Source organism: Gymnoscopelus microlampas (genome assembly GCF_963454915.1).
Source record: "Gymnoscopelus microlampas genome assembly, chromosome: 4".
NCBI lineage: Eukaryota > Metazoa > Chordata > Actinopteri > Myctophiformes > Myctophidae > Gymnoscopelus > Gymnoscopelus microlampas.
The window spans coordinates 49,980,946-50,008,612 of NC_139941.1; the positions used below are offsets into that span (position 1 = coordinate 49,980,946).

The following is a 27,667-nucleotide window of genomic DNA, read 5'->3' on the forward strand; positions in this document are numbered from 1 at the left end:
TCATGTTTTTACCTATAACTGCACCGATCTGTGTAAAAAATATAATGTGTAAGGAAAACCCATAGAGGTATAATATAACCCTTTAAACCCTTTAAAATAGAACCCTTTGCCTTGCATTTTTCACATCTGCATTTTTGTCAAACAGGTCCCTCCCACAAATGTAACGGGCCAATCATATTGTCACCTCACTCCTGAGATCACTTGCTTTTGATTTTGAAGGGACTGATCCCCCAAAAATCATGTTTTTGCATCAAACGGTGACATTTTGCGCATTTGTGGCGGCCCCTATGGGTCAAAGTGAAATGCTTTTGGGGATTTGTTGAGTAAACCAACCTTGACATGTGATTCAAATCTGGGATCGATTGGACGTTTCGTTTGTGATTTTTGGCATTCTTTGTAAAACGGGCCCCTCCCGCTAACTTTGGAAGCCGATTACGGACGAACGGTAAGGACTATCAAAATGCCGTTTGGCTATCTTTATCGCATGGGTCCATAGGTCATGTGTACCGATTTGTGTGAGATTTGGACCAAATTTGAAGGAAAAGGAGCAAAAAGTGTGTTTTGAAGAAAATTCAAAATGGCGGAAAATCTATCCTGACGCAAATGGGCGAGGCCTATATGGGGAGATGCGTCGGGACCCAAGGAATCCAGGTGAAAAGAAATTTTGATTTTACGACCTACGGTTCAAGAGTTATAGGCCAAAAGGTAAAGTGGGCTGTTATAGCGCCACCATGTGGCCGACTGGTGTGATTATTTTCATAATAATTTCGCAAAAAACTATTAACCTCCCCTCCAAATCTTGTAACTGTAGCCCGTACGGTTTCCGAGAAAAAAATACTTGAATGGGAGTTTTTGCAATTACCATTAAAGTGGATGGGGAAATTTAATGCACAAATAAATCAATATCAAAAAATCTATCCTGACGCAAATGGGCGTGGCCTATATGGGGAGATGCGTAGTGACCCAAGGAATCCAGGTGAAAAGAAATTTTGATTTTCGGACCTACGGTTCAAGAGTTATAGGCCAAAACGTAAAGGGGGCTGTTATAGCGCCACCATGAGGCCGAATGGTGTGATATTTTGTTAAATAATTTGGGACTTAATTATGAATTATCCCTCCAAATCTGATAACTCTAGCTGTTAAGGTTTCTGAGAAAAAAATACTTGAATTTGAGTTTTTGCACTTTTCCATTAAAGTGGATGGGGACATTTAATGGCACTAATAAATTAATATCAATTAAAGTATTGAACCAATCTCTTAGCAAAATACAAGCACACGATTCCCGATTTAGACGGTCATTTTGACATATGGCGCAACATTGGGGGATGAAAACTGTGGGAGGAGATGCGGTTTGAAATATTGTTTATCTCAGTTTATCAATAACAATAGTCTGGTTGCCCTGTTGGGCAACCACACTAACTAGACGCGTCGCAATTCCGGGGAAATTGCAGAGTGTGGTTGCGCCGACGCGGGTCGCGGCCGCCGGGACTCGAGGAATAGGCCGGGAGGAATAACGTCGGAGGCTGCGCCAATTACATTGTCACGTCTCTCATGAGATCGCTTGCGTTTCATTTTGAAAGGATCGATCCACCCCGAAATAATGTTTTTGCATCAAACGGTTACATTTTGCGCATTTGTGGCGCCCCCTATGGGTCAAAGTGGAAATGCTTTTGGGAATTTGTTGAGTAAACCACCCTCGACATGTGATTTGAATTTGGGATTGACCGGACGTTTCGTTCGTGATTTCTGGCATTTTTGGTCAAACGGGCCCCTCCCGCTAACTTTTGGAAGCCATTTACGGACGAACGGTAAGGACTATGAAAATGCCGTTTGGATATGTTTACCGCATGGGCTCAGAGATCATGTGTACCGATTTGTGTGAGATTTGGAAAAAAAATGTAGGAAAAGGAGCAAAAAGTGTGTTTTGAAGAAAATTCAAAATGGCGGAAAATCTATCCTGACAAATTTTGATTTTACGACCTACGGTTCAAAAGTTATAGGCCAAAAGGTAAAGTGGGCTGTTATAGCGCCACCATGTGGCCGACTGGTGTGATTATTTTCATAATAATTTTGCAAAAAACTATTAACCTCCCCTCCAAATCTTGTAACTGTAGCCCTTACGGTTTCCGAGAAAAAAATACTTGAATGGGATTTTTTGCAATTCCCATTAAAGTGGATGGGGAAATTTAATGCACAAATAAATCAATATCAAAAAATCTATCCTGACGCAAATGGGCGTGGCCTATATGGGGAGATGCGTCGTGACCCAAGGAATCCAGGTGAAAAGAAATTTTGATTTTAGGACCTACGGTTCAAGAGTTACGGGCCAAAACGTAAAGGGGGCTGTTATAGCGCCACCATGAGGCTGAATGGTGTGATATTTTTTGAAATAATTTGGGACTTAATTATGAATTTTCCCTCCAAATCTGAGAACTCTAGCTCTTAAGGTTTCTGAGAAAAAAATACTTGAATTTGAGTTTTTTCACTTTTACATTAAAGTGGATGGGGGACATTTAATGCACTAATAAATCAATATCAATTAAACTATTCAAACAATCTCTTAGCAAAATACAAGCGCACGATTCCCGATTTAGACGGTCATTTTGACATATGGCACAACATTGGGGGATAAAAACTGTGGGAGGAGATGCGGTTTGAAAAAAGTTTATCTATAAAGAAAGAATAAAGTGTATAGAGTACTATAGTCTGGTTGCCCTGTTGGGCAACCACACTAACTAGACGCGTCGCAATTCCGGGGAAATTGCAGAGTGTGGTTGCGCCGACGCGGTCGGGACTCCAGTAATACGCCGGGAGGAATACCGTCGGAGACTGCGCCAATTACATCGTCACGTCACTCCTGAGATCGCCTGCGTTTCATTTTGAGAGGATTGATCCCCCAAAAATCATGTTTTTGCATCAAACGGTTACATTTCGAGCATTCGTGGCGCCCCCTATGGATCAAAGTAGAAATGCTTTTGGGGATTGGTTTAGTATACCACCCTCGACATGTGATTCAAATTTGGGATTGACCGGACGTTTTGTTCGTGATTTATGGCATTTTTGGTCAAACGGGCCCCTCCCGCTAACTTTGGAAGCCATTTACGGACGGACGGTACGGACTATCAAAATTCCGCTTGGATAGGTTTATCGCATGGGTCCATAGATCACGTGTACCGATTTGTGTGAGATTTGGAAAAAAATTGAAGGAAAAGGAGCAAAAAGTGTGTTTTGAAGAAAATTCAAAATGGCGGAAAATCTATCCTGACGCAAATGGGCGTGGCCTATATGGGAAGATGCGTCGTGACCCAAGGAATCCAGGGAAAAAGAAATTTTGATTTTACGACCTACGGTTCAAGAGTTATAGGCCAAAAGGTAAAGGGGGCTGTTATAGCGCCACCATGTGGCCGACTGGTGTGATTATTTTTTTAATAATTTTTCAAAAAACTATTAACCTCCCCTCCAAGTTTTGTAACTGTAGCCCTTACGGTTTCCGAGAAAAAAATACTTGAATGGGAGTTTTTGCAATTCCCATTAAAGTGGATGGGGAAATTTAATGCACAAATAAATCAATATCAAAAAATCTATCCTGACGCAAATGGGCGTGGCCTATATGGGGAGATGCGTAGTGACCCAAGGAATCCAGGTGAAAAGAAATTTTGATTTTCGGACCTACGGTTCAAGAGTTATAGGCCAAAACGTAAAGGGGGCTGTTATAGCGCCACCATGAGGCCGAATGGTGTGATATTTTGTTAAATAATTTGGGACTTAATTATGAATTATCCCTCCAAATCTGATAACTCTAGCTGTTAAGGTTTCTGAGAAAAAAATACTTGAATGTGATTTTTTTCACTTTTACATTAAAGTGGATGGGGAAATTTAATGCACTAATAAATCAATATCAATTAAACTATTTAACCAATCTCTTAGCAAAATACAAGCGCACGATTCCCGATTTAGACGGTCATTTTGATATATGGCACAACATTAGGGGATAAAAACTGTGGGAGAACGCATCAGGCACTAGGGATAAGTGGGCACCAAAACCATCTTGGCACTAGGGACAGGAGGGCACTAGCGACACATGGTTACTAGGGAAATGTGGGCACCTTGTCAACTGGGAACTGGGCACTTGGGACATGTGGGCACCAGGACAACTGGGCACAACTGGACAGCAACAACATGCTTTGTTGCTGACTGGGCCAGGCCAAAAGGCATGGCCGAGACTATGTTTTGCACCCTGTCTGTCAGTCCATCCGTCCGTCCGTGTGTCCTTCGCCCCCTCTGTCTGTGGACAGCTAATGTCCAGCATGCACTGTTAGCTTGATCGTAGCGAAACTGTGCACACACACTCCCTGGATGCCAATTCAGAACCCCAAATCACATAGGCCTGTTATAGCGCCACCAGGAGGCAGCTTTTTGCAAAACCATTTTTTATGACATTACTCCTACAAATTTGATCCAAACATCACACAGATTAGGACACAGTATCTCTAGTCATTAAACGAAACAGGTCTTTCAGATTTTTCATATTCCATCGTGATTGGCTAAGAATGGCTTCCAAAGTGTCTGTTTTGAACAAAATGCCTGAATTCATGGACACAGCATGCAATTTCCATGTAATTTTGCACGCACATTCTCACTAGGCCGATGAAGAAATGACACTTCAATTCTGCCTCGTGGTGGCGCTATAACAGGCCAATTCATGTTTTTACCTATAACTGCACCGATCTGTGTAAAAAATATAATATGTAAGGAAAACCCATAGAGGTATAATATAACCCTTTAAAGCCTTTAAAATAAAACCCTTTGCCGTGCATTATTCACATCTGCGTTTTTGTCAAACAGGTCCCTCCCACAAATGTAACGGGCCAATCATATTGTCACCTCACTCCTGAGATCACTTGCTTTTCATGTTGAAGGGACTGATCCCCCAAAAATCATGTTTTTGCATGAAACGGTGACATTTTGCGCATTTGTGGCGCCCCCTATGGGTGAAAGTGAAATGCTTTTAGGGATTTGTTGAGTAAACCAACCTTGACATGTGATTCAAATTTGGGTTTGACTGGACCTTTCGTTCGTGAATTTTGGCATTTTTTGTAAAACAGGCCCCTCCCACTAAATTTGGAAGCCAATTACGGACGAACGGTAAGGACTATTACAATGCCGTTTGGATATGTTTATCGCATGGGTCCAGAGATCATGTGTACCATATTTTTGTGAAATTTGGAGAAAATATGAGGGAGGAGAAGCTAAAAGTGTGTTTTTTAGAAAATTCAAAATGGCGGAAAATCTATCCAGACGCAAATGGGCGTGGCCTATATGGGAAGATGCGTCGTGACCCAAGGAATCCAGGGAAAAAGAAATTTTGATTTTACGACCTACGGTTCAAGAGTTATAGGCCAAAAGGTGAAGGGGGCTGTTATAGCGCCACCATGTGGCCGACTGGTGTGATTCTTTTTTTAATAATTTTGCAAAAAACTATTAACCTCCCCTCCAAGTCTTGTAACTGTAGCCCTTACGGTTTCCGAGAAAAAAATACTTGAATGGGAGTTTTTGCAATTCCCATTAAAGTGGATGGGGAAATTTAATGCACAAATAAATCAATATCAAAAAATCTATCCTGACGCAAATGGGCGTGGCCTATATGGGGAGATGCGTAGTGACCCAAGGAATCCAGGTGAAAAGAAATTTTGATTTTCGGACCTACGGTTCAAGAGTTACAGGCCAAAACGTAAAGGGGGCTGTTATAGCGCCACCATGAGGCCGAATGGTGTGATATTTTTTTCATTAATTTCGGACAATATTAAGAATTTTCCCTCCAAATCTGGTAACTCTAGCTCTTACGGTTTCTGAGAAAAAAATACTTGAATTTGAGTTTTTTCACTTTTCCATTAAAGTGGATGGGTGAATTTAATGCACTAATAAATCAATATCAATTAAACTATTTAACCAATCTCTTAGCAAAATACAAGCGCACGATTCCCGATTTAGATGGTCATTTTGATATATGGCACAACATTAGGGGATAAAAACTGTGGGAGGAGATGCGGTTCGAAATATTGTTTATCTTGAAGTGGAAGAAAGTGTATAGAGTACTATAGTCTGGTTGCCCTGTTAGGGCAACCACACTAACTAGACGCGTCGCAATTCCGGGGAAATTGCAGAGTGTGGTTGCGCCGACGCGGTCGGGACTCCAGTAATACGCCGGGAGGAATACCGTCGGAGACTGCGCCAATTACATCGTCACGTCACTCCTGAGATCGCCTGCGTTTCATTTTTAGAGGATTGATCCCCCAAAAATCATGTTTTTGCATCAAACGGTTACATTTCGAGCATTCGTGGCGCCCCCTATGGATCAAAGTAGAAATGCTTTTGGGGATTGGTTTAGTATACCACCCTCGACATGTGATTCAAATTTGGGATTGACCGGACGTTTCGTTCGTGATTTATGGCATTTTTGGTCAAACGGGCCCCTCCCGCTAACTTTGGAAGCCATTTACGGACGGACGGTACGGACTATCAAAATTCCGCTTGGATAGGTTTATCGCATGGGTCCATAGATCACGTGTACCGATTTGTGTGAGATTTGGAAAAAAATTGAAGGAAAAGGAGCAAAAAGTGTGTTTTGAAGAAAATTCAAAATGGCGGAAAATCTATCCTGACGCAAATGGGCGTGGCCTATATGGGAAGATGCGTCGTGACCCAAGGAATCCAGGGAAAAAGAAATTTTGATTTTACGACCTACGGTTCAAGAGTTATAGGCCAAAAGGTAAAGGGGGCTGTTATAGCGCCACCATGTGGCCGACTGGTGTGATTATTTTCATAATAATTTCGCAAAAAACTATTAACCTCCCCTCCAAATCTTGTAACTGTAGCCCGTACGGTTTCCGAGAAAAAAATACTTGAATGGGAGTTTTTGCAATTACCATTAAAGTGGATGGGGAAATTTAATGCACAAATAAATCAATATCAAAAAATCTATCCTGACGCAAATGGGCGTGGCCTATATGGGGAGATGCGTAGTGACCCAAGGAATCCAGGTGAAAAGAAATTTTGATTTTCGGACCTACGGTTCAAGAGTTATAGGCCAAAACGTAAAGGGGGCTGTTATAGCGCCACCATGAGGCCGAATGGTGTGATATTTTGTTAAATAATTTGGGACTTAATTATGAATTATCCCTCCAAATCTGATAACTCTAGCTGTTAAGGTTTCTGAGAAAAAAATACTTGAATTTGAGTTTTTGCACTTTTCCATTAAAGTGGATGGGGACATTTAATGGCACTAATAAATTAATATCAATTAAAGTATTGAACCAATCTCTTAGCAAAATACAAGCACACGATTCCCGATTTAGACGGTCATTTTGACATATGGCACAACATTGGGGGATGAAAACTGTGGGAGGAGATGCGGTTTGAAAAAAGTTTATCTATAAAGATGGAAATAAAGTGTATAGAGTACTATAGTCTGGTTGCCCTGTTGGGCAACCACACTAATTATTCACATTTTTTCCCCTAAAAAAAACATATTTAAAAAACATTTAAAAAAACATTTAAAAAAACAAAAAGCAGATCTACAAGCTTGCAGCGTGGCACGAAGAGGTCCCTCCCTAGCACAAAACCTTTTAACCTTTTAACTTTTTTAGCTCGACACTCTCGTATTATACGACGGAATGGGGCTTTAATTTACGGGGGGAGAAAAAAAGGCGTAAAAAAATAGTCAAATGGTGGAGATACGAGGTATTCTACCCGGCGACAGCCACGATGTCAGCGTTCAATCTGGGAGATTATATGGAGGCATTTATTGAACGGTGATGTGATGCCGCTAGACTGTGTGTGTGTGTGTGTGTGTGTGTGTGTGTGTGTGTGTGTGTGTGTCGGGGTGTGTGTGTGTGCGTGCATGTGTGTGTGCGTGTGTGCGTACGAATGCATGTGAGCGTGTGTGTGTGTGTGTGTGTGTGTGTTTGCGTGTGCGTGCGTGTCTGTGTGTGTGTGTGTGTGTGTGTGTGTGTGTGTGTGTGTGTGTGTGTGTGTGTGTGTGTGTGTGTGTGTGTGTGTGTGTGTGTGTGTGTGTGTGTGTGTGTGTGTGTGTTGGATGAAATGGTGTGTGTCATTCTCAACACCGGCGGCACAGAGATTGTTTTCCTCCTGCTTGACTTGTGTAATAATACATGATATATATATATATATATATATATATATATATATATATATATATATATATATATATATAATACATGATGCAACACGCCTGATGCGTTATAGATTCATAAACACAATCACACATGCATCTGTGGGGAAAGTAATCAACTGCACGTTTACTCAAGTAAAACAATACTTAAAGGTCCACTTCAAATCAAATGGTCAAATGGTATCATCTTATAAAGAGCATTAGTGAGGACTAATTATATGAAGATAGATAATGGGTGAAGTGTTCCTTCAAGTACAACTTTGAGATCATTTTTGTAGTTTTTTTTACATTTTCTTATACTTTATACTCGATACAACATCAGGACATATTGCACTCCACTTATTAGATCGTTGTAATTAGTTACTTTGCAGATTTAGATTACAAATACAAAGCAAACATGAATTGATTAAAGGATGATGTATTATCATAGGTTAATAGCCAGCAGCACAGATAGTACTGTAATTAAAACCAGTCCCACCTTTAACCAGATGCAACATTAAAGAGATTAATACATTAATGCATTACATTAATGTATTACAACCCACTAATGCAGTGATTATCCAACTTTTTAATGTCATGGAACCCTAAATAAATTTAAATTTGGGCCACGGACCACCATCTGATAATGTTTTGGGCCAGGGACCCCCAGAAGAGAAGATTAATGTTTAAAAATATATATCAAAATGGACAAGGTGGTTGAAATGATTGTGACGCAATTTGAACTACTTTTGCTGCAGGGACCCCCTTTGCATTACATTTATTATGTACGGTTTTACCATTTTACGACTTTGTCTGCCCAACGCTCCAGCTGACACCGCGTGTGTTCAGGCAACGGATCGAAAGTACCATAGCGTTGGACCAGAGCTATAAATACTGTACAGTAAACAGCGGTTTTGATTTTGTCGACTAAAACTATGAGGAAAAATGTTGGTCGACTACCTTTTTTCACTGACGAAACCTAAATAAATACTAAATAAAAACTAAGCTATGATGACTAAAACTAAGACTGAATATATTGACAATCTTGTCAAGACTAAAATGTTAGTGAGGGACTAGTGGAGAAGAGATCCAGTAGAACTAAAAGAACTTTGGTTGAGCTCGGGTGTTGCGCTCTGAAAATAGCCGATCTACAAGCTCACAACGCGTCGCACTGCGACGCGTTGTGAGCTTTACTTGTAGATCGGCTATTTTCAGCATGCAACCAAGTGTAAAATCAGCCATTACGACTCCATCAAGGCACCACCCAAAATACATTTTAGTCGACTAAATCAACTGTAGATTTAGTCGACTAAAACTAGACAAAAACTAAAACATTTCAGATGACTAAAATATGACTAAAAATATATGGAATTTTATTCAAATGACTAAAACGAAATCAAAATTTGCTGTCAAAATCAAAACTGGTAAATACACGTGCACACGTATTAATACTGTACAGTAAACACACATGCACACGTATAAATACTGTACAGTAAACACACGTGCACACGTATTAATACTGTACAGTAAACACACATGCACACGTATAAATACTGTACAGTAAACACACGTGCACACGTATTAATACTGTACAGTAAACACACATGCACACGTATTAATACTGTACAGTAAACACACATGCACACGTATAAATACTGTACAGTAAACACACGTGCACACGTATTAATACTGTACAGTAAACACACATGCACACGTATAAATACTGTACAGTAAACACACGTGCACACGTATTAATACTGTACAGTAAACACACGTGCACACGTATTAATACTGTACAGTAAACACACATGCACACGTATTAATACTGTACAGTAAACACACATGCACACGTATAAATACTGTACAGTAAACACACGTGCACACGTATTAATACTGTACAGTAAACACACGTGCACACGTATTAATACTGTACAGTAAACACACGTGCACACGTATTAATACTGTACAGTAAACACACATGCACACGTATAAATACTGTACAGTAAACACACATGCACACGTATAAATACTGTACAGTAAACACACGTGCACACGTATTAATACTGCACAGTAAACACACGTGCACACGCCCACAGTGCGGTCATTGAGCAGTGAAAAGTGATTATGATTCATAAGGACACGATGCTGCTCCATATGTGTGTACATGCATAGTGGTAATGATTCATAAGAATAATGATTCATAAGGACCTGAGGCTGTTTCTGTATGTGTGTACATACATACACTGTGTGAATTATAATCATCTGTAGATGTTTTAATGAGCCTGGTATCATGTCGTCTGACGCTGTAGTGTGATCAAGTAGGGCATTCGTTTATGAAAAAAAAAACACAAAGAGTTAGAATATGGAGATAAGGGGTTTCTGTCCAACAGTGACGATATCACTTCAACAGGTACACACACACACACACACACACACACACACACACGCGCATAGTGACCCTCTCAGAGTAAAACATAGGAGGGTAAGAGATATTCTGGGGTTAAAACAAGAAATGTCGAAGCTCTATTTCTTGATACTATAGCACCGAAGTCTGACGTAAATTTACACATCCTACCTGGGTTGCGTTTTTTTCCCACCCGTTCTGAATTCCCATAGACGTTTTTAATATCGCGTCAAATAATAACTGTGTTCCAAAAATAAACAAATGACCCCGGCGGATTGACTCTTATGGATATGAAGTATCAACTGACGGTGAGAAAACGATAATGTTACTTACACCGAATTAGTTACATTTTCGCCAGAAACTGTTTCAAATGTGACTGTTTCAAATATGAGTGACAGACTATCATAAACGATACAGAACCTCCTCCCTGACAATATCGCAGAGACAATTTGTTTATTTTTGGACCACAATTCTTGAGACGATTCTAAGATGACCTAATGTTATTCTCCATAGAGAAATTACTTTACGAACCAGGGGACGAGTGACGTCAGGACTTCTGTACTCTATAACCATTGCTATAAATAGCCTAGTGTTTATTCAGTAACATGGGTCTCCCTGTCTCTCCAGTTCTTTAGTAGAATATGTGGTTTGCCACATTTCAGCCAATCAGGAGAGAGTACCCACTGGCCACTTATCAGCTTCAATTCTATAGTGTTCCAGTTCTAATTTGGTCTGCTACATTTCTTTGTGTCAATTTCACTTAGTTTTCACTTGAAATTCCCCACCTGAAAATGCATTTTCTGTTTAATACAGTGGTTGTCAAAGTGAGGGGGGGGGGGGGTCCGGGGACCCCCACTTTGCGGTGGACTTACTGTAGAGGCGTCCCCAGCCGGTGATGTAACAGGGGTACAGGTTGGACAGGAGGGTACCGGCGGCCGGGATGCAACCCAACTGCACCTGGTCACTGAGAGTCACCGGCTCTGACAGCTTGATGAGAGCGATGTCATTACTGAGAGAGAGACATACAGGGAGAGAGAGAGAGAGAGAGAGAGAGAGAGAGAGAGAGGTTATCTTGCGAGGACACATTTATTTTTGCACCCTCCATTCTGTAATGAAAAACAGGTTTAAATCATTCACTGCCAAGGACGACTTTTACGTATTTTTTTCCAAAGGCCCACACTGCCAAGATGTTTTTTTTTTGTGGTGTTTCCACTAGATGGCGCTCTTCTCTAACACATGAGTGACCATTTCATCCCCAGATGCACACATAATCAGGAGATCACGCGATCCCAAGATTTACTGCTCCATTCACTTCCTGGTTGACGTATTTGGGAAATCGCATGTATCTCGCCTCCTGTGTTTTACTATGTACGTTTGACGAAACATGCTATTTTCAACGGCCTACAACACGCGAACAGAGCATCGCACATTTGTTTTCATGGAAGCACAGTGAAACCCCCTGTGATTACCAACCATCAGGGGATTGATCATACTGGAGATAAATATTCTGCGACTGTACTTGGAAAGTTAAGAAAAGACAGCGCTACCGACTGCGGTGGCACAGTCGGTAGCGCTGTCGCCTCACAGCTAGAAGGTCCTGGTTCAATTCCCGCCGGGGACGCTGTGGGCACTGGGGGGCGTGTCTTCTCCTCCGGGTCATCAGCGACCATACCCGAGGTGGGGTTGGCGAAAGAGCCTGCTCTGTGTGGAGTTTGCATGTTCTCCCCGTGTCTCCTAGGGTAGTTAATACCCTCACAAAAAACATGCAGTAATCCTGGTCGCTATACCGCCTCCCCCATGACAGCCAGGGCGCCTGATGGAGGGTTGGAATAACGTGTTCCTTCCACGCGCTACGTCCTACCGGGGAAACTCCCCCGTGTCAGGTGACAAGAAGGTCAGTTGGCTCTCATGCATTGAAGGAGGCATGAGCTTGGCTCTGGGCTCCCTAGGCTGGCGGGGGGAGTGTAGCGCCCAGGATCACTTCACCGGGTGAAAAAGGGTTACAAAATCGTGGGATAAATACAATTATAATAAGAAAAATCAAAAACTCACTGGCAGTGGGTGATTAATTTATTAATTTATTCTCGCAGTGAAAGAGTTAAAAAGCCTCGCTAGCAGCCCCTAAAAGCTTCTCCTTTACAACAAACCACAATGTGCCGTTATCTAAGAAGAAAGGTCACAAAAACAGTCAGCACGGTTCAGCCGGCGAGAACTGCCTTATTATGAGATATCTGGTGTGGTTGTGGAGTTGATATCTTTGGCCCTGATGAAGGACGGGCGGTGCTGCCTGCTAAAAGGCAAAAGGCCAAACTGGTCACCGAAATCAGCTCAGCTAAGGCCCCGTTGTCTCCAGGACTGGAGGCGTGAACAACAAGAGGCTGCTTCATGGCAATCTGCCCATCATTACACAGGGCACTTTAAACCGCTCAGCGCTCCGCCTACGCACCGGAGGACAGTACTGCATCATCGTGCACTCACACTAACGTGAGCTGCAAAATGTCAGCCTGACACGTGCGTCTTACCCTTCGTCTGGCGTCAAACCGCTAAGTGTTTTAATGTTAGGTTGTCTGATGGCTCTGCTAGCTGCTTCTAATATGCCAAAACAATTTCCTTCATATTGTCGGGTTGTCGGGCAGAAACCTTGTATCTCCGCTATTTCAACTTCTTATGTTATTTATTTATTTCATAAAATACATTTTCTACTTCTAACTCTACAGTGAAAAGCTTGGTCTTAAGCATGTTTTTAAAGGTCCTTATAGGGTGGGAGAACAGCTTTGATCCAAACTTTGGTGCCAACACAGAAAAGGCACGGTCACCCTGCTGTGTTGGACCGATGGAGTCCTCAAAAGCTAGAAGATCGGCAATTTTTGCTACTTTTAAAATGATTTTGAAATAATAATAACAAAGGAACGGTTTTGGACATAAGAGGTTTCCACCCGACCGAGACGTTATGTAACTCTGTCACTGTAACTTGCTGATGATGAACCAGCCAGGTGAATATTTTCCAGTGAAGGGACCCCCAAATTGATATATATTTGGCCTGCAGACCCCCATCCCCCCTCCAGTGATTTCACCGATTTTTTTATAATAGTTCTGCCATGGCCTTCTCTTCACTTCAAATAATTAAATATTATAATCAGGAATGCCTGCGACAAAAAAACTTCATGGGGAAAAAATCATGGGGGAAAAAATAGCATTTTGGGGTTTGTTGATTTTGACAGCAAAATTGTATTCAGTTTTAGTCATAGTCTTTTCAATAAGATTCCATTTAGTTTTAGTCATATTTTAGTCATCTGAAATGTTTTAGTTTTTGTCTAGTTTTAGTCGACTAAAATATATTTTGTCGGTGCCTTGATGGCATCGTAATGGCTGATTTTACACTTGGTTGCATGCTGAAAATAGCTGATCTACAAGCTCACAACGCCTCGCAGTGTGACACGTTGTGAGTTTGTAGATGCTATTTTCAGAACACCCGAGCGCCGAGAACAAGCATAACATGACTTGTCCTTTAGTTCTACTGGATCTCTTCTCCACTAGTCCCTCACTAACATTTTAGTCTAGTTTTTAGTTGATGAAATTGTCAATATATTTAGTCTTAGCTTTAGTCATCATAGCTTAGTTTTTATTTCAATTTCGTAAGTGAAAAAAGGTAGTCAACAGACATTTTTCATCATAGTTTTAGTCGACAAAATCAACACTGGTTAGAACTAAGTATTCCGTTAAAGGCTTTGGCCCCCAGTTACAAATGTCACTGTTTGTTGAGTTGTAGTCTGGGGTCTTCTGACAGGCCCTTTAAGGGGCTGAGGGGCCCCTTTAAGCTCTGGATCACAACAAGGCCTTTGGTGAAATGCCCAAATGAGCAGCATATCACAGACCCCTCGTTCAGAACCAGTGGTGTACAGACTACAGCAGGGTTCCCCAATTACTTTTCGCCAAGGGCCAAATTATGTCTCGGGTACCAAGCAGAAATAGTTTTTTATTCATTTTTTTTTCTCTAATCGAGCTAATTTGACACTGTGTTATTTTAGGCCTGGGATTCTTAAATCATGTGTTGAGGGACACACAAGGAAAAAATGCACTCTGGAAACAAAATAAGTCTGCTTGAAAAGTAATACAGATTAACAGCAGCCAGTTGTACATACTGAAAATCAAAATAAGTCCAGAATCAACAATTTACTTACAGATGTGTTTGTTAGTCTGCTTGAACAGTAATACAGATGTTATTTAAAAAAAAAACATATATATATATTATTATATATATTTTTTTAAAATACATATTTTTTTATGACAGGAGTCGTCGCGGGCCGGACAGTTGCCTCTCGCGGGCCGCAAATGGCCCACGGGCCGCCTATTGGTAAATCCTGGACTACAGTATACCACAATGGCTTTGTGCCTTCCTTACCCGAAGGCCACGAAGATCTGGTTCCACTTCTCATGGACGATGAGCTTCTCAGGAAGGATGGCCTTGGAGCCGGCCTCCTCCTCCACCAGGTTGTGTTTCCCTACGAACACCCTGTAGGACAGCTTGGAGCTGGAAGAGAAGAGAGACCATTAGAACACCCTGTAGGACAGCTTGGAGCTGGAAGAGAAGAGAGACCATTAAAACACCCTGTAGGACAGCTTGGAGCTGGAAGAGAAGAGAGACCATTAAAACACCCTGTAGGACAGCTTGGAGCTGGAAGAGAAGAGAGACCATTAAAACACCCTGTAGGACAGCTTGGAGCTGGAAGAGAAGAGAGACCATTAAAACACCCTGTAGGACAGCTTGGAGCTGGAAGAGAAGAGAGACCATTAGAACACCCTGTAGGACAGCTTGGAGCTGGAAGAGAAGAGAGACCATTAGAACACCCTGTAGGACAGCTTGGAGCTGGAAGAGAAGAGAGACCATTAGAACACCCTGTAGGACAGCTTGGAGCTGGAAGAGAAGAGAGACCATTAGAACACCCTGTAGGACAGTTTGGAGCTGGAAGAGAAGAGAGACCATTAAAACACCCTGTAGGACAGCTTGGAGCTGGAAGAGAAGAGAGACCATTAAAACACCCTGTAGGACAGCTTGGAGCTGGAAGAGAAGAGAGAAGACTGTTAGACCCACTCCATCATCTAAGTTGCCCACCCCTGCAGTAGATGGTATTACTTTACACCAAGATAATGCATTGGAGCCATGCGTCAATGTAGCATCAAATGTCAGTCATGTACTGATGTTATGATAGCAGTTTTCGTTCCCTACCTATGTTGAATGCACTTATTGTAAGTCGCTTTGGATAAAAGCGTCTGCTAAATGACTGTAATGTAATGTAATGTAATGATCAGAGGAGTCATTTTAAAAAAGAACTAGAGGGCGGTAAAAAAAAAAGGTCTCACTCTTAACCCATTGAGACCTGAAGCCGATTCTACATGTCTCCTAAATCCCAACAGTATTCTGAAAAACGTATGTTTCTGTATCAGTGGTGCTCAATCTTTTTCATGTCAAGGACCCCCAAAATGATATATATTTGGCCGCGGTCCCCCATCAAAATATTTTGTTCCAGGGACCCCCCAGAAGCAAATATTTGAGTTACAAATGTTCGCTTTAAAAATATATATATTCAAAAATTTGCACACATCTTCACAAATTTTCAAAAATAGCAGATCTACAAGCTCGTAGCGCGGCACTCGGTGCCGCGCTATGAACTTGTATATCTGCTATTTTTGAATAGCCCAAAGTGTAAAATAATGCTTTTTAGCTCAAATCAAAAAATGACTCAGTTCCAGGTCTTAATGGGTTAAGCCATATTTCAAAATAGCGAAAATAGACGATAGAGCACAGAAGTACTGACGTCACTCGTTCATCCCCTGGGGTCGTAGAAGTCATTTCTCTATGGAGAATAACATTGGGTCATCTTAGAATCGTCTCAGGGATGTGCCTCTGTATCGTTTATGATAGTCAGTCACTCATATTTGATACAGTCTGTTTCTGGCGGAAATTTAACTAATTCGGTGGAAGTAACACATAGCGTTTTCTCACCGTCAGCTGATGCTTTATATCCATAGTCAAACTTTTGTTTATTTTTGGAACACAGTTCTTATTTGACGCGATATTAAACACGTCTATGGGAAGTCAGAATGGGGGGAAAACAAACGCGAGCCAGGTAGGACGTGTAAATTACGCCAGACTTCGGTGCTCTATTCTATTGTCTGCATTGTGAGCTGAAGCATGTAGGTGGACGGGCATTTTTTGTTCAAATCTAACACTAGGGGGGGGGTGGCCATCCCCTGGGACCCTACACACAGGATACCTGGTTAAATTAAGAATGTGGATTATCATGCCAGATCACCTCATCTTTCGTAGATAGACAATATTTATAATAGAGGGAAAAAAAGGAAAAAAATATATATTACTCATATCGTCTCTGTCCAAATCGGTTACTTTTCAGGATTCAAATTCAAAAGTGTCAAAAGTAGCAGATCCACAAGCTCAAAACGTGTCGAGCTTGTAGATCTGCAACTTTTGATGCTTTTGTGTGACGCTGTAAGTAAGGTGTTAATTTACGAAAAATGTGTGTGTGTGTGTGTGTGTGTGTGTACGTGCGTGGGGGGTTCTTACTTGATGCAGTGGGCGGCGGTCATGACCCAGTTGGCAGCAATCAGAGATCCTCCACAGGTGTGTCTCCACTCACCATCCCTCTCATACTGCAGAGAGACCTAGAGAGAGAGAGAGAGAGAGAGAGAGAGAGAGAGAGAGAGAGAGGTGGTACATTTGTTCCCAGGTTAGTTTTTTTCATTTTAAATTAGTTTAGAACTTTTATATCGCTTTGTTTGTTTTATTCTTGTATTTATTCTTGTCTTTTAAACAGCTCTTAAAGTGCGTTTGACAGTTTATTTATTTTTTATTTGATAATAAGGCTTGGGTTTAAGGTTTAGCATTCATTGGTTTTAGCGTTAAGTATTTTATTATTGAGGTTATTTCTCAGGCGTGACATTTAACAAAAAGGTCAGAAAGATTAGGGTAATAAACACAAGACTTCATACCATTTAAAAACATTATTCATTTTCAAAACTGGCACAGCTAAAATAACTTTTATGAGAGATTTGTAATTCAGATTTGTTTTAAATTGTAATATTCTCAAACATGAAAATCTAACATATCAGACAGTCTATATTTCCCCAAAGGAAATATACATACGTACTTAATTCAGTTTGACCAGAAGCAAGGGATAAAACTACATATCCCCACCAAGCCATAAAAAAAACATAAAAGAGTTTATTTTTGCTTCACAAGTTTATAGGTGTAAAAAGAGAAAAACTATTTTCCGAACACATTATGCCCAAAGCCTCATTATTATTCATAAAGACAGAGAACAGCAAACAACATGGTATATAGTCCAATTTAACCCATTCAGTCCGGGAACGCATCTGTGTTGTTTTAAGATTTCTTTGGCCATTCAAAAAATAGCAGATATACAAGCTTGTAGATCTGCTATTTCTGAAAAAGCATGTACATTTTTTACAAATCTTTGAATATATGTTTTAAAGCGAACATTTTTTACTCCTATCTGTGGTTCTGGGGGGTCCCTGGAACAAAATATTTTGAGATGGGGGGTCCGTGGACAAATACATATAATTTTGGGTGGTCCTTGACATAAAAAAAGTTTGAGAACCACTGATATATATAGCAACATCATTTTGTTTTCCTTTTTTTAACGGTTAGGATTCAGAAGATTTGTAGAATCCCCAGAAGCAAAAAATATTTAAGTTAAAAATGTTTGCTTTAGAAAAACATTTATATTCAAAGATTTAAGCAAATGTTCATGATTAAAACAATTTAAAAAAAGGAGATCTACAAGCTCGTAGCGCTATGAGCGTGTAGATCTGCTATTTTTGAAAAGCCAAAGAAATCTTAAAATGACACAGATGCGTTCCCGGTCTTAATGGCTTAAGTCCCGCTAGGATCTGCCAACAGTTGGTGCAGTTGGCTCAGAATAACGGAACGTTGTTGCTGCTGGCAGGTCTTGTGTGAACCGTTGAAGGTCACAGACAGTGTTTTACACTGTGTGTGTGTGCGCGTGTGTGTGTGTGTGTGCGCGCGTGCGTGGGCGTGTGTGGTGGTTCCTTTGCGGCCCAGATAAACTCCTCCTCAGCTGTGAATTCTACCAAGCCATCTGCAACCACCACCACCGTGCTGCTCATCTGTTTTCTGTACTTAAAAAAGATTATAATATAATGTTGTTGGCTCTGTTTTTAATTAACCATAAATATCGTTGCTGTCAGGTGGGAAAACCTCTTAAAAAGGAGCGGACCACGTACAAGAGACCCAGGGGGACTGTGTGCATGTGTGTGTGCGTGTGTGTGTGAGCACATACCTGCCAGGGCCAGCTATGGGGCGTGGCGTCCACTCCGTTGACCACACGGCTGGTCAGGGGCTCAATGGGAGGGGTGCCGCACCCGAGGGCTGGAGAAAGACGGACAGACAGACAATTACAATTTAGGCATTTAGTAGACTCTCTTAATCCAGAGCCATTTACAGTAAGCAAGTTAAACACATTACATTACAGTCATTTAGCAGACGCTTTTATCCAAAGTGACTTTTACAGTAAGTGCATTTAACATAGGTAGGGAACTAAACTACTAATCACCAGGAGCCAGTTGCACCACCTCACACTAAGTTCAAACTTAGCCTAGTTATACCTTAAATGGCTTTCAAAAAGCCATTTAGACCGGGAAAGTATCCGTGTCATTTTTAGATTTATTTAGCTATTTTTAGAAAAATCGTGAAAATATGTGCAAATCTTTAAAAATATATCTTTTTTCAGCAAACATTTGTCAAATATTTTTGTTCCAGGGACCCCCCAGAAGCAAAGATTTGACTTACAAATGCTCGCTTTAAAAATATATATTCAAACATTTGCACACATTTTCACGATTTTTCAAAAATAGCAGATCTACAAGCTCATAGCGCGGCACTCGGTGCCGCGCTATGAGCTTGTATAGCTGCTATTTTTGAATAGCCAAAGAAATCTAAAATGACAGAGATGCTATAAGTAGGCTGAGTTTGAACTTAAGTGCATACCTAGCGCTAAGGTAAAAGTGCAATATATCAGCTACCTACTTTCATAAACATATGAGACAAATAGGAAAATCAAATGAGCAGGAGCTATACCAAATGAGTGTATCGAATACACAAGATCCAATAAAACGAGCTCTTACAAATAATTGACAACAAGTAGGCAAGTGGAAGGGTCAGGGTAGTGTTTCCAGTTTCCACGAGGTAATACATCAAATGCATAGAAATAGTAATCTATAGGATCATAGGTAAACCCAGAACCTATAATCAGTCTAAACAGTATGATATCAATAAATCAATAATATGTACATTGAAACTATACACACAATATAGGATGTCAGGTCAACAAATTAACCTGTCTAACATAACATGCCTTCTAATTCATTGGTTCTCAAAGTGGGGTCCGGGGACCCCCAGGGGTTCTTGGGGAGATACAATGGGGTCCCCAGCAAAATGTGTTAATATAGTGTTACAATCATTTTAACAACTTTAACCATATTTTGTACTTTGGCTATTCAAAAAATAGCAGACATATAAGCTCATGAGTTTGTAGATCTGCTATTTTTGAAAAAATCCCTGGCACCAAATACTTTTTGAGATGGGGGGTCCGCAGCCAAATACATATCATTTTGGGGGTCCTTGACATGAAAAGGTTTGAGAACCCACTGTTCTAAATTACATTTAATTAATCCTTGCATAAGATTGCATGATCATCAAGGCTAATAGGTCAAGTGTTATGGGCTAAGGTGGAGTCTGAAGAGGTACAAGTCTTCAGATTAAGACAGACAGACAGACATACAGTAGGTGGAAAAAGTACTCAAATACAGGGAGCAGTGGTTTTCAAAGTGTTGTCCGTAGAAATTACCAAAATAATGTGTTTAACCACTATAAACCTATTTTACAATTAGGCTATTCGTAAAGAGACGATCTACAAGCTCACAATGAGTCACGTGAGCTGGTAGATTGATATCTTTTTAAATAAATCAAAGAAAATAAAGATAGTAAATTGGAATCATTTTGAAAAGTTTGAACAACAAAAGTTTTTATCTTTTTAGGGGTTTCGTTGGCACAAAATCTTGTGCCATCTTGTTGACTATTCAAAAACAGCAGCTCTACAAGCTCACAGCGCGTCACGGGGAGGATGAGGATCCACGTGCAGAATATACTGTAAATCAATCTGGGGGTCCTTGACACGAAAACGTTGGAGAACCACTGCACTGACATACAGACAGAACGGAGGGAGGTAGAGAGAGACAGACATACAGACAGACAGACAGAGAGCCAGAGAGACAGACAGACAGACACAGACACAGAGAGCCAGATAGACAGAAAGACAGACAGACAAACACCATGCCAGATGTTCTTACCAGCAGCTATGAACAAAGAGGCCAGCACAATGGGGATCATGTTGATTGATGCTTGAGCTGGAGGGACATCACCACTCCAACGCGCCTTTTAAACCTCCACACCGCGGGCTACACCCCCCTTCCACACGCAGCTGTACGCGCCCCCTACCCCCCTACCCCGCATATCCCTACAGGAGTGGTGCTGGACAAAGTACTCAAACCCATGCAGTAGTACTTGCGTCAACGTATAGATACTGTGAAAGTTGCCCTGTCCAAATTTGGACTCATTTAAACTTAAAAGTGCATGATTTTAAAGAATACTTGTGTATTCAAAACTACACATTACAAATTACATCTCCTTTTTAATATCAATGCATTGCTGTATCGAAATATAGATTTTGCAGAATAAAACAATTATAACAATAATTGATATATATATCATATATATAATTCATAGATTTTTATATGTCTATGAATTGAATACCAAGGCCCTCATTGGAAACAAGTCCGCAAGGACTTTTATGAACGGACCTGTTAGACAAAGTATTTTAAATGTAAATGTGTTGTTTTACATTCTTTTGCCTAACAAAATATTCAATCAATCAATCAATCAATCAATAATACTGAAAATAGCAGATCTACAAGCTCACAATGCGACGCCATGCGACGCATTGTGAGTGTAAAGTAATGTAAAAGTACAGGTACTCAAGTACAAAATGTACTTAAGTACAGTATTAAAGTAAATGCACTTTGTTACTGTCCACCACTGAGCAATGGAGAGCAGCCAATGACAGTCGGACAGACGGACGGACCGGGGCAGACCTGACCTGGCTGACCCGGCCCAGGCAGGTGTGTTTCCTGGAACAATTCACACGACCTTCACTTGAAATACACTCTATAATCTATGACCTGTATAGCCTGTGGATAACTGTGGGTTTGCTGGTGAGAGCATTCTACCACACAGTGGAATGATATGTCTGCCAGCAGCCCTGAAATCTTTACATTCCCCAGTAAAGTTTACAGTTTAAAGCTAAATATGAACTCAAGGCAAACTGTTGCACAATTGTAAAAAACTCATATTGAGTACATACAGTAACTTGCATCAGTGGAACACATGTATTGACTGAAATTGTAAATATTAATTCGAGTTCAATACATTTTCCTCATTGTGGTTTTCTTTTCCTTTGAGGAAGTACTCAGGCCGGATTGAGATGCTCCAGGGACCGGGTCTGGCCCCCCGGGCCATAGTTGATCACGTGTGGCCTAATTGTATGAGATTGGTGTCCCTCCTGTTAAAGAGTTAAAGAGCTGGAGAGACATGGTGTCAGGATGTGACACCAGAGTGTTGGAGCCAGGGCCGTAGGAACGGGGGGGATTCGTCCCCCGTGGGCCGCGGAGCGGCCTCGCGTGGGCTGCGAACCGGTATTTGGGCCGCGAGGCCACGGGGAAAAAGAGGAGGGAAAAAAAGCCTCACGATCAGCTGTGTGAGGTGCTTGAAGGTGTAAGAGCGGCCCCACCCCCCCTCTACATTTTTTGGTACCGAATTAACCGAATTAAAGTAATAAAAAACGGAAATAAAAATCGCGCGCGCGCACTGGCCACACATGCACGCAGGCTGCGCACGCATGTGTGGCGCTCGTGCATGTGGGCCGGTACAAATATATCCCCCCCAACTTGGTTGGAGCCTAATTGCAGAACCACCACACAAAGCAGGCTGGACTGCTCAAGTACAATGATGATTTAATGAACAAAACACAACATGACAACAGGGCATACAAAGAACATGTAAAAAGGAGGAAAGACTATAGGTATGGGTATCGGGTTTGATCCGATACCGGTGCTAAACCGGTTTTATTTTTAACGGTGCCTAAAGGTTTTCTGTTTTTGAACAATGTTGTACTACAGGGGGGACACTTGGTTTCATTCTGAGAGCCTGCTGCCAGTGCTGCCGTAAGGTGGCCTTACACTACGAGATAATCGGGGCCTGAAACAACCGTCCCGAGTATGGGAGGGGGGGGGGGGTGAATCTCGGGAGTGAGTGAATCTCGGGTAAGCATATCGTCTAGTGTGACACATTTACAAACATGTTTGATGTTTATCTGGATCACTACTGTATGGAACAGCACAGCGGGGGAGGGCCCCGAGAGAAGGACGGCCTCTAGTCCTACGCAAGGGACGGGGGGCGCTGTGCCGACAGCCCACACACACACACACACACGCACGCACGCGCCAGGTTGTTTATGTAGGATGGACAATCAGGTGCAACTGTGGTGGATCAAATTGACTGACTGGTGATGACATAATTCACCTGTCATTCCTTCATTTAGGCTATTTATTTTATGTTTACCAACATGCTCACAAAGTCTCGCAATGCGAGGCTTTGTGATCTTGTAGATCGGCTATTTTCACAATATTTCAAAAGAACCAAGTCAAACTAAATGTAATGCCTACAATTCCAAGTGCTTGTCAGGGTGTGGGGGTTCCCCAGTTCAAATATGATTATTTATTTGAAGGGGTCACGGCCTGAAAAGTTTGATAACCACAGAGTTAGAGTTAGTTAGACTCTCGTATAGAAACCACATGGAGGGTCAACTATATGCACAGCATTACACCAAACCCCGGTGGGCCCTCCATGAATACTCAACTCACTCTATAAAAGACTGTTAATCATCTTCTGAAAAACCAAACTAATGAATATGCGTACAATGAGAGAAACATGAATATGTATAACTGTATGACAAACAGAGATATCACTGCAGCAGCATGCGGCATGCGGCGTAGCGGCGGCGGCGGCTTGGGATGCAGTCTGTCTTTCTACTTGTTATGGAGAGCACAACATCTCTCTCTCTCTCTCGCTCGCTCACTGCTTACCAGACTGACTTGAACCATCTGCTTGTTCTCTTTAATTAATTAAGACCGGGAATGAGTCTGCGTCATTTCAGATTTTAGCTATAAGCATTATTTTTTATACTTTGGCTATTTTTGAAAAATCTTGAACATTTGTGCAAATCTTTGAATACAACATTTGAACAACTTAAACCCCAGCATCCGTATTGTTGGAAAGCTTTCTTAGAAAATAGCCGATCGACAAGCTCGCGACACGTCGTGAGCTTGTCGATCGGCTATTTTCTAAGAAAGCTTTGCCCACAATAACAGAAAAGACACTAGTAGAGCCCTGATGGATTCCACTCAACCATATGGGGTTTAAGTGGTTAACTAAAATCTCTGCTTCTGGGGGGTTCCTGGAACAACATATTTTGATGGGGTCGGCGGCCAAACACATCATTTTGGGGGTCCTTGACAAGAAAAAGTTTGAGCACCACTGACATAGCAACAATATTTTTTTTCTGAAAAATTAAGACATGTGTTTGCTTTAAAATATATCTATTCAATTTTTCTAAAAAATAGCAGATCTACAAGCTCATGAGCTTGTATGTATATCTGCTATTTTTGAATAGCCAAAGAAATCAAAAATGATACAGATGATTGAACCCGGATTGAATGGGTTAAGATAAATAAATAAACATTTCATCTTGTCTCTGAGGGGAATTAAACCAAACATAATGCCTGTATGAACATCTAAATCTACCAACATGTATTTAACATATTTTAGTTTCACGCTACATCAATTACAATGATAACTGTTAATCCAATGACCTTCGTATCGTCACTGTGGAAAGCTTGTATACGGTACAAAAGCGATACTTTTTCAGCGAATGTAAAACAGAACCTGTGTTCCACGTTGGATCTGATGTAGTTATTATTTATAGTCACAAACTCTTGGAAATACAGATACGAGGTTTCTCATCCCAACAGCAATATTATATATTTTTTTACAGATAGAGTGCAGAGGAGAGGTCGGCATGTCATTTAATAGTTTTTTTTTTAGGAATATCTGAATATCAATATGTCTGTAACTGTACTGCAAATCATTGCTGTCGGGTAGAAACCTCATATGTCCCAAACTGTTACCTTTCAGGATTCAAATTCAAAAACGGCAAAAGTAGCAGATCTACAAGCTCGAAACGTGTCGCTTGTAGATCTGCTACTTTTGATGCTTTTGTGTGACGCTGTAGCATGATCAAGAAGGCGTTGATTTATGAAAAAACACAAAAGGTTACAATATGTAGATAGCAGGTTTCTGCCCCGAGAGCAATGATATACATGATGTGAGAGATCATCATAGTCAGTATAGTCATACTAGCAGGCAGGCTACTAGGGATCAAATAAAAAATGCAGATCTGTAATTTATGTTACAATATCGATGCTGTGGGGTGGGTATCCCCACACTCAGAAACTGTGACTTTTGCAGGAAATGTTAAAAAAAAAAAAGTCTCCAACTTATCCAATGTAGTTATTTTTTTAGGTTAAATTGTAAATTATTTGTGCTATTATTTTTTTATTCAGGCTGTCTACAGTTTGATTCTGTCATGTTATCCTGAGGGGAGGTTCTTTCTTTTGGGCTTCCTCTAACTTCTCCTGCACTGTGTGTGTGTGTGTGTGTGTGTGTGTGTGTGTGTTTTCTGTCATTAATATTCTTGTGTGCTAATAAACTAAATGAAAGTGCTTCATCATGTTTGTTCATCACAATACCATCACACACGTGTTGGAGTGTTATTGTCTCAGTTATGTGCCTAACAGTGCTTTCTGCACGTGCACACACACGCATGCACGTGCGCACGTGCACACACCACACACGGATGCACGCACACACAGACACACACTCACGCACAGATACCAATAGGCCAGACTTTACACTTGGATTTATTACCATAGTAGTAAACATTTTGCCTACCGGTCCAGCAAAAAGGAGACTCTTTGTGTCTCCTACCAGAACCACTGCCGGTCATCAAATTATTGGCTTATGAATGAGACAAAAACAAAGACATATCCATGAATTCAAGTCTCCATAGGGTGACTAATCCATAGAAAAAAGGTATTTTTGGGGGTGAACTATTAACCTGACTCTGTCAAATGGAAGAAGCTTGCGACACACATTTTGTTTCAAATGCAAATGAGATTTCCGGAGGGAGGGGGGTTTACCAGGCTAGTGAACTATCCCTTTAATGTGCAACTTTGTTTTCTCACTCATCAGTAAACAAACCAACATACAGTATGATGTACACTACCAGAGATGCTCGTAGGCCTGCGTCCTGCGTCGCTGACGCACCATATTGCGAAAGGACGCATTCATGACAACTCTAGTGCGTCCATGGGACGCAGCTCCGATTAGCTCCGATAATATATAATATTTGTCAGCTGTGATCTACATGGACTCTCTCGGTTAGGCACCGTTGGTGGAGAAGTATAACTCTCCGGTTAGACACCGTTGTACTGGAGAAGTATAACTCGGTTAAACGGCGTTGTGTGTCAGAAGCAGCAGCACCATAGATATAGAAACCTAGATACCTCATTGGCCTCTGCAGTTCATTGCAGCGACTGGTATCTCAATACAAGGCTCTTCCGCAGGGCTGTTTGACTACTGATCAATCACATCGCTTTAACTACTGGCCAATCACAGCGCGTCTAACTGACTAGTTGCTGCGCGACTGCCTCTTAAGAAAAGACCGGCCCCACCTGCCTCTGATTGGCCTACCGAACGCCCCCTTCTGTGACGCACACGGAAGTTTCCAGCTTGCCCAAGCCTTATATGGGATAGCCCTGCGGAACAAGGAAGCGCGCCCGAGATACGAACGCTTCAGAGCCGAAGGAGGCGTCTACCTTTATATGTCTATGAGCAGCACAGCCCCTCGCTGTTAGTCTACGCTACTCACACAGAGAGAGAGAGAGAGAGAGACGGCATGAGGACCTGCTCTTAAACGTGTTAAAACGTCTTGGATAGACCACTGTCTGGAATAATAACTGATCATCATACATACAGGTCTACTACTAATCTCTGTTGCTGTTGTCATCTTAAATTGACCAGCCAAAGTAAAATCCCCGATTTTAGAGTGTTCTCCCACTTGCTTGGAGATCAGAGTGATGTATGTGGTGGATTAATGCATGTTGCCAATCAGCTGTGTAACATTAGCAGGTTAACGATGGCTCGTTGATCCTATGCATTTGACCCTGATTTGACCACAAAGGCAAACAAAAGCACTAATTAATGGCAGCTGTAAGTAACCGGTTGTCTATCGTCTGTGTCTTGTGTATGTTTAATAGGCAACTGGATGTTTTCTGTAGCTTAGAGATATCATAACAATTAATTCCCTGAAGAGGGTAGACCCTCTCCCTCATGCTAAACTTAAAGTGACTTATAAGGTTCCACTTCTCCTCAAAAAGACAACTTTATTTTCCTTTCTCAATGACAAGCCTAATAGTATTATTGCATGTTGACTATGTGCAATAACTGCAAGCCAATGTTCATAGGCATTGTCAGTATTTGTCTTCATTATTTCTTGAATTCCTATTTCTTTATTTGCCAATACTTCCACTGTAAGCCAGTGTTTTCAGTCCACACAATAAATAGTAAAAATAAATTCTACATTCATAAATAATACAAAATAAAATAATAATAATGATTAAAAGGTTCTATGATTAAATGTATTCTATTGGTCAAAGGTATGTTAAATCCACCTGTTGCCCACTACTAGTATTTCTTACCATAAGGTGTGCTAATACTACAGAATCATATACATTTGAAAAAATATATTTATGATTTTTTAATATATGTATATATATCGGTATCGGTCTTGAAAAGCAGGAAC

The 27,667-nt window shown here is 41.1% G+C and overlaps 1 protein-coding gene across 1 annotated transcript in view; it reads right to left on the bottom strand.

The window, feature by feature from the left end:
• The window catches only part of ela3l (elastase 3 like), a gene marked incomplete at both ends in the record, with an annotated part of 46,927 nt that extends 25,906 nt beyond the window's left edge, over positions 1-21,021 (bottom strand). Inside the window, 5 exons of the mRNA XM_084055544.1 lie at positions 11,447-11,583; positions 14,977-15,105; positions 17,158-17,255; positions 18,914-19,002; positions 20,982-21,021. Of these exons, the coding sequence (XP_083911670.1) occupies positions 11,447-11,583; positions 14,977-15,105; positions 17,158-17,255; positions 18,914-19,002; positions 20,982-21,021 (493 nt within the window). The remainder of the gene's footprint in view (positions 1-11,446; positions 11,584-14,976; positions 15,106-17,157; positions 17,256-18,913; positions 19,003-20,981) is intronic.
• Positions 21,022-27,667: the final 6,646 nt, after the last annotated feature.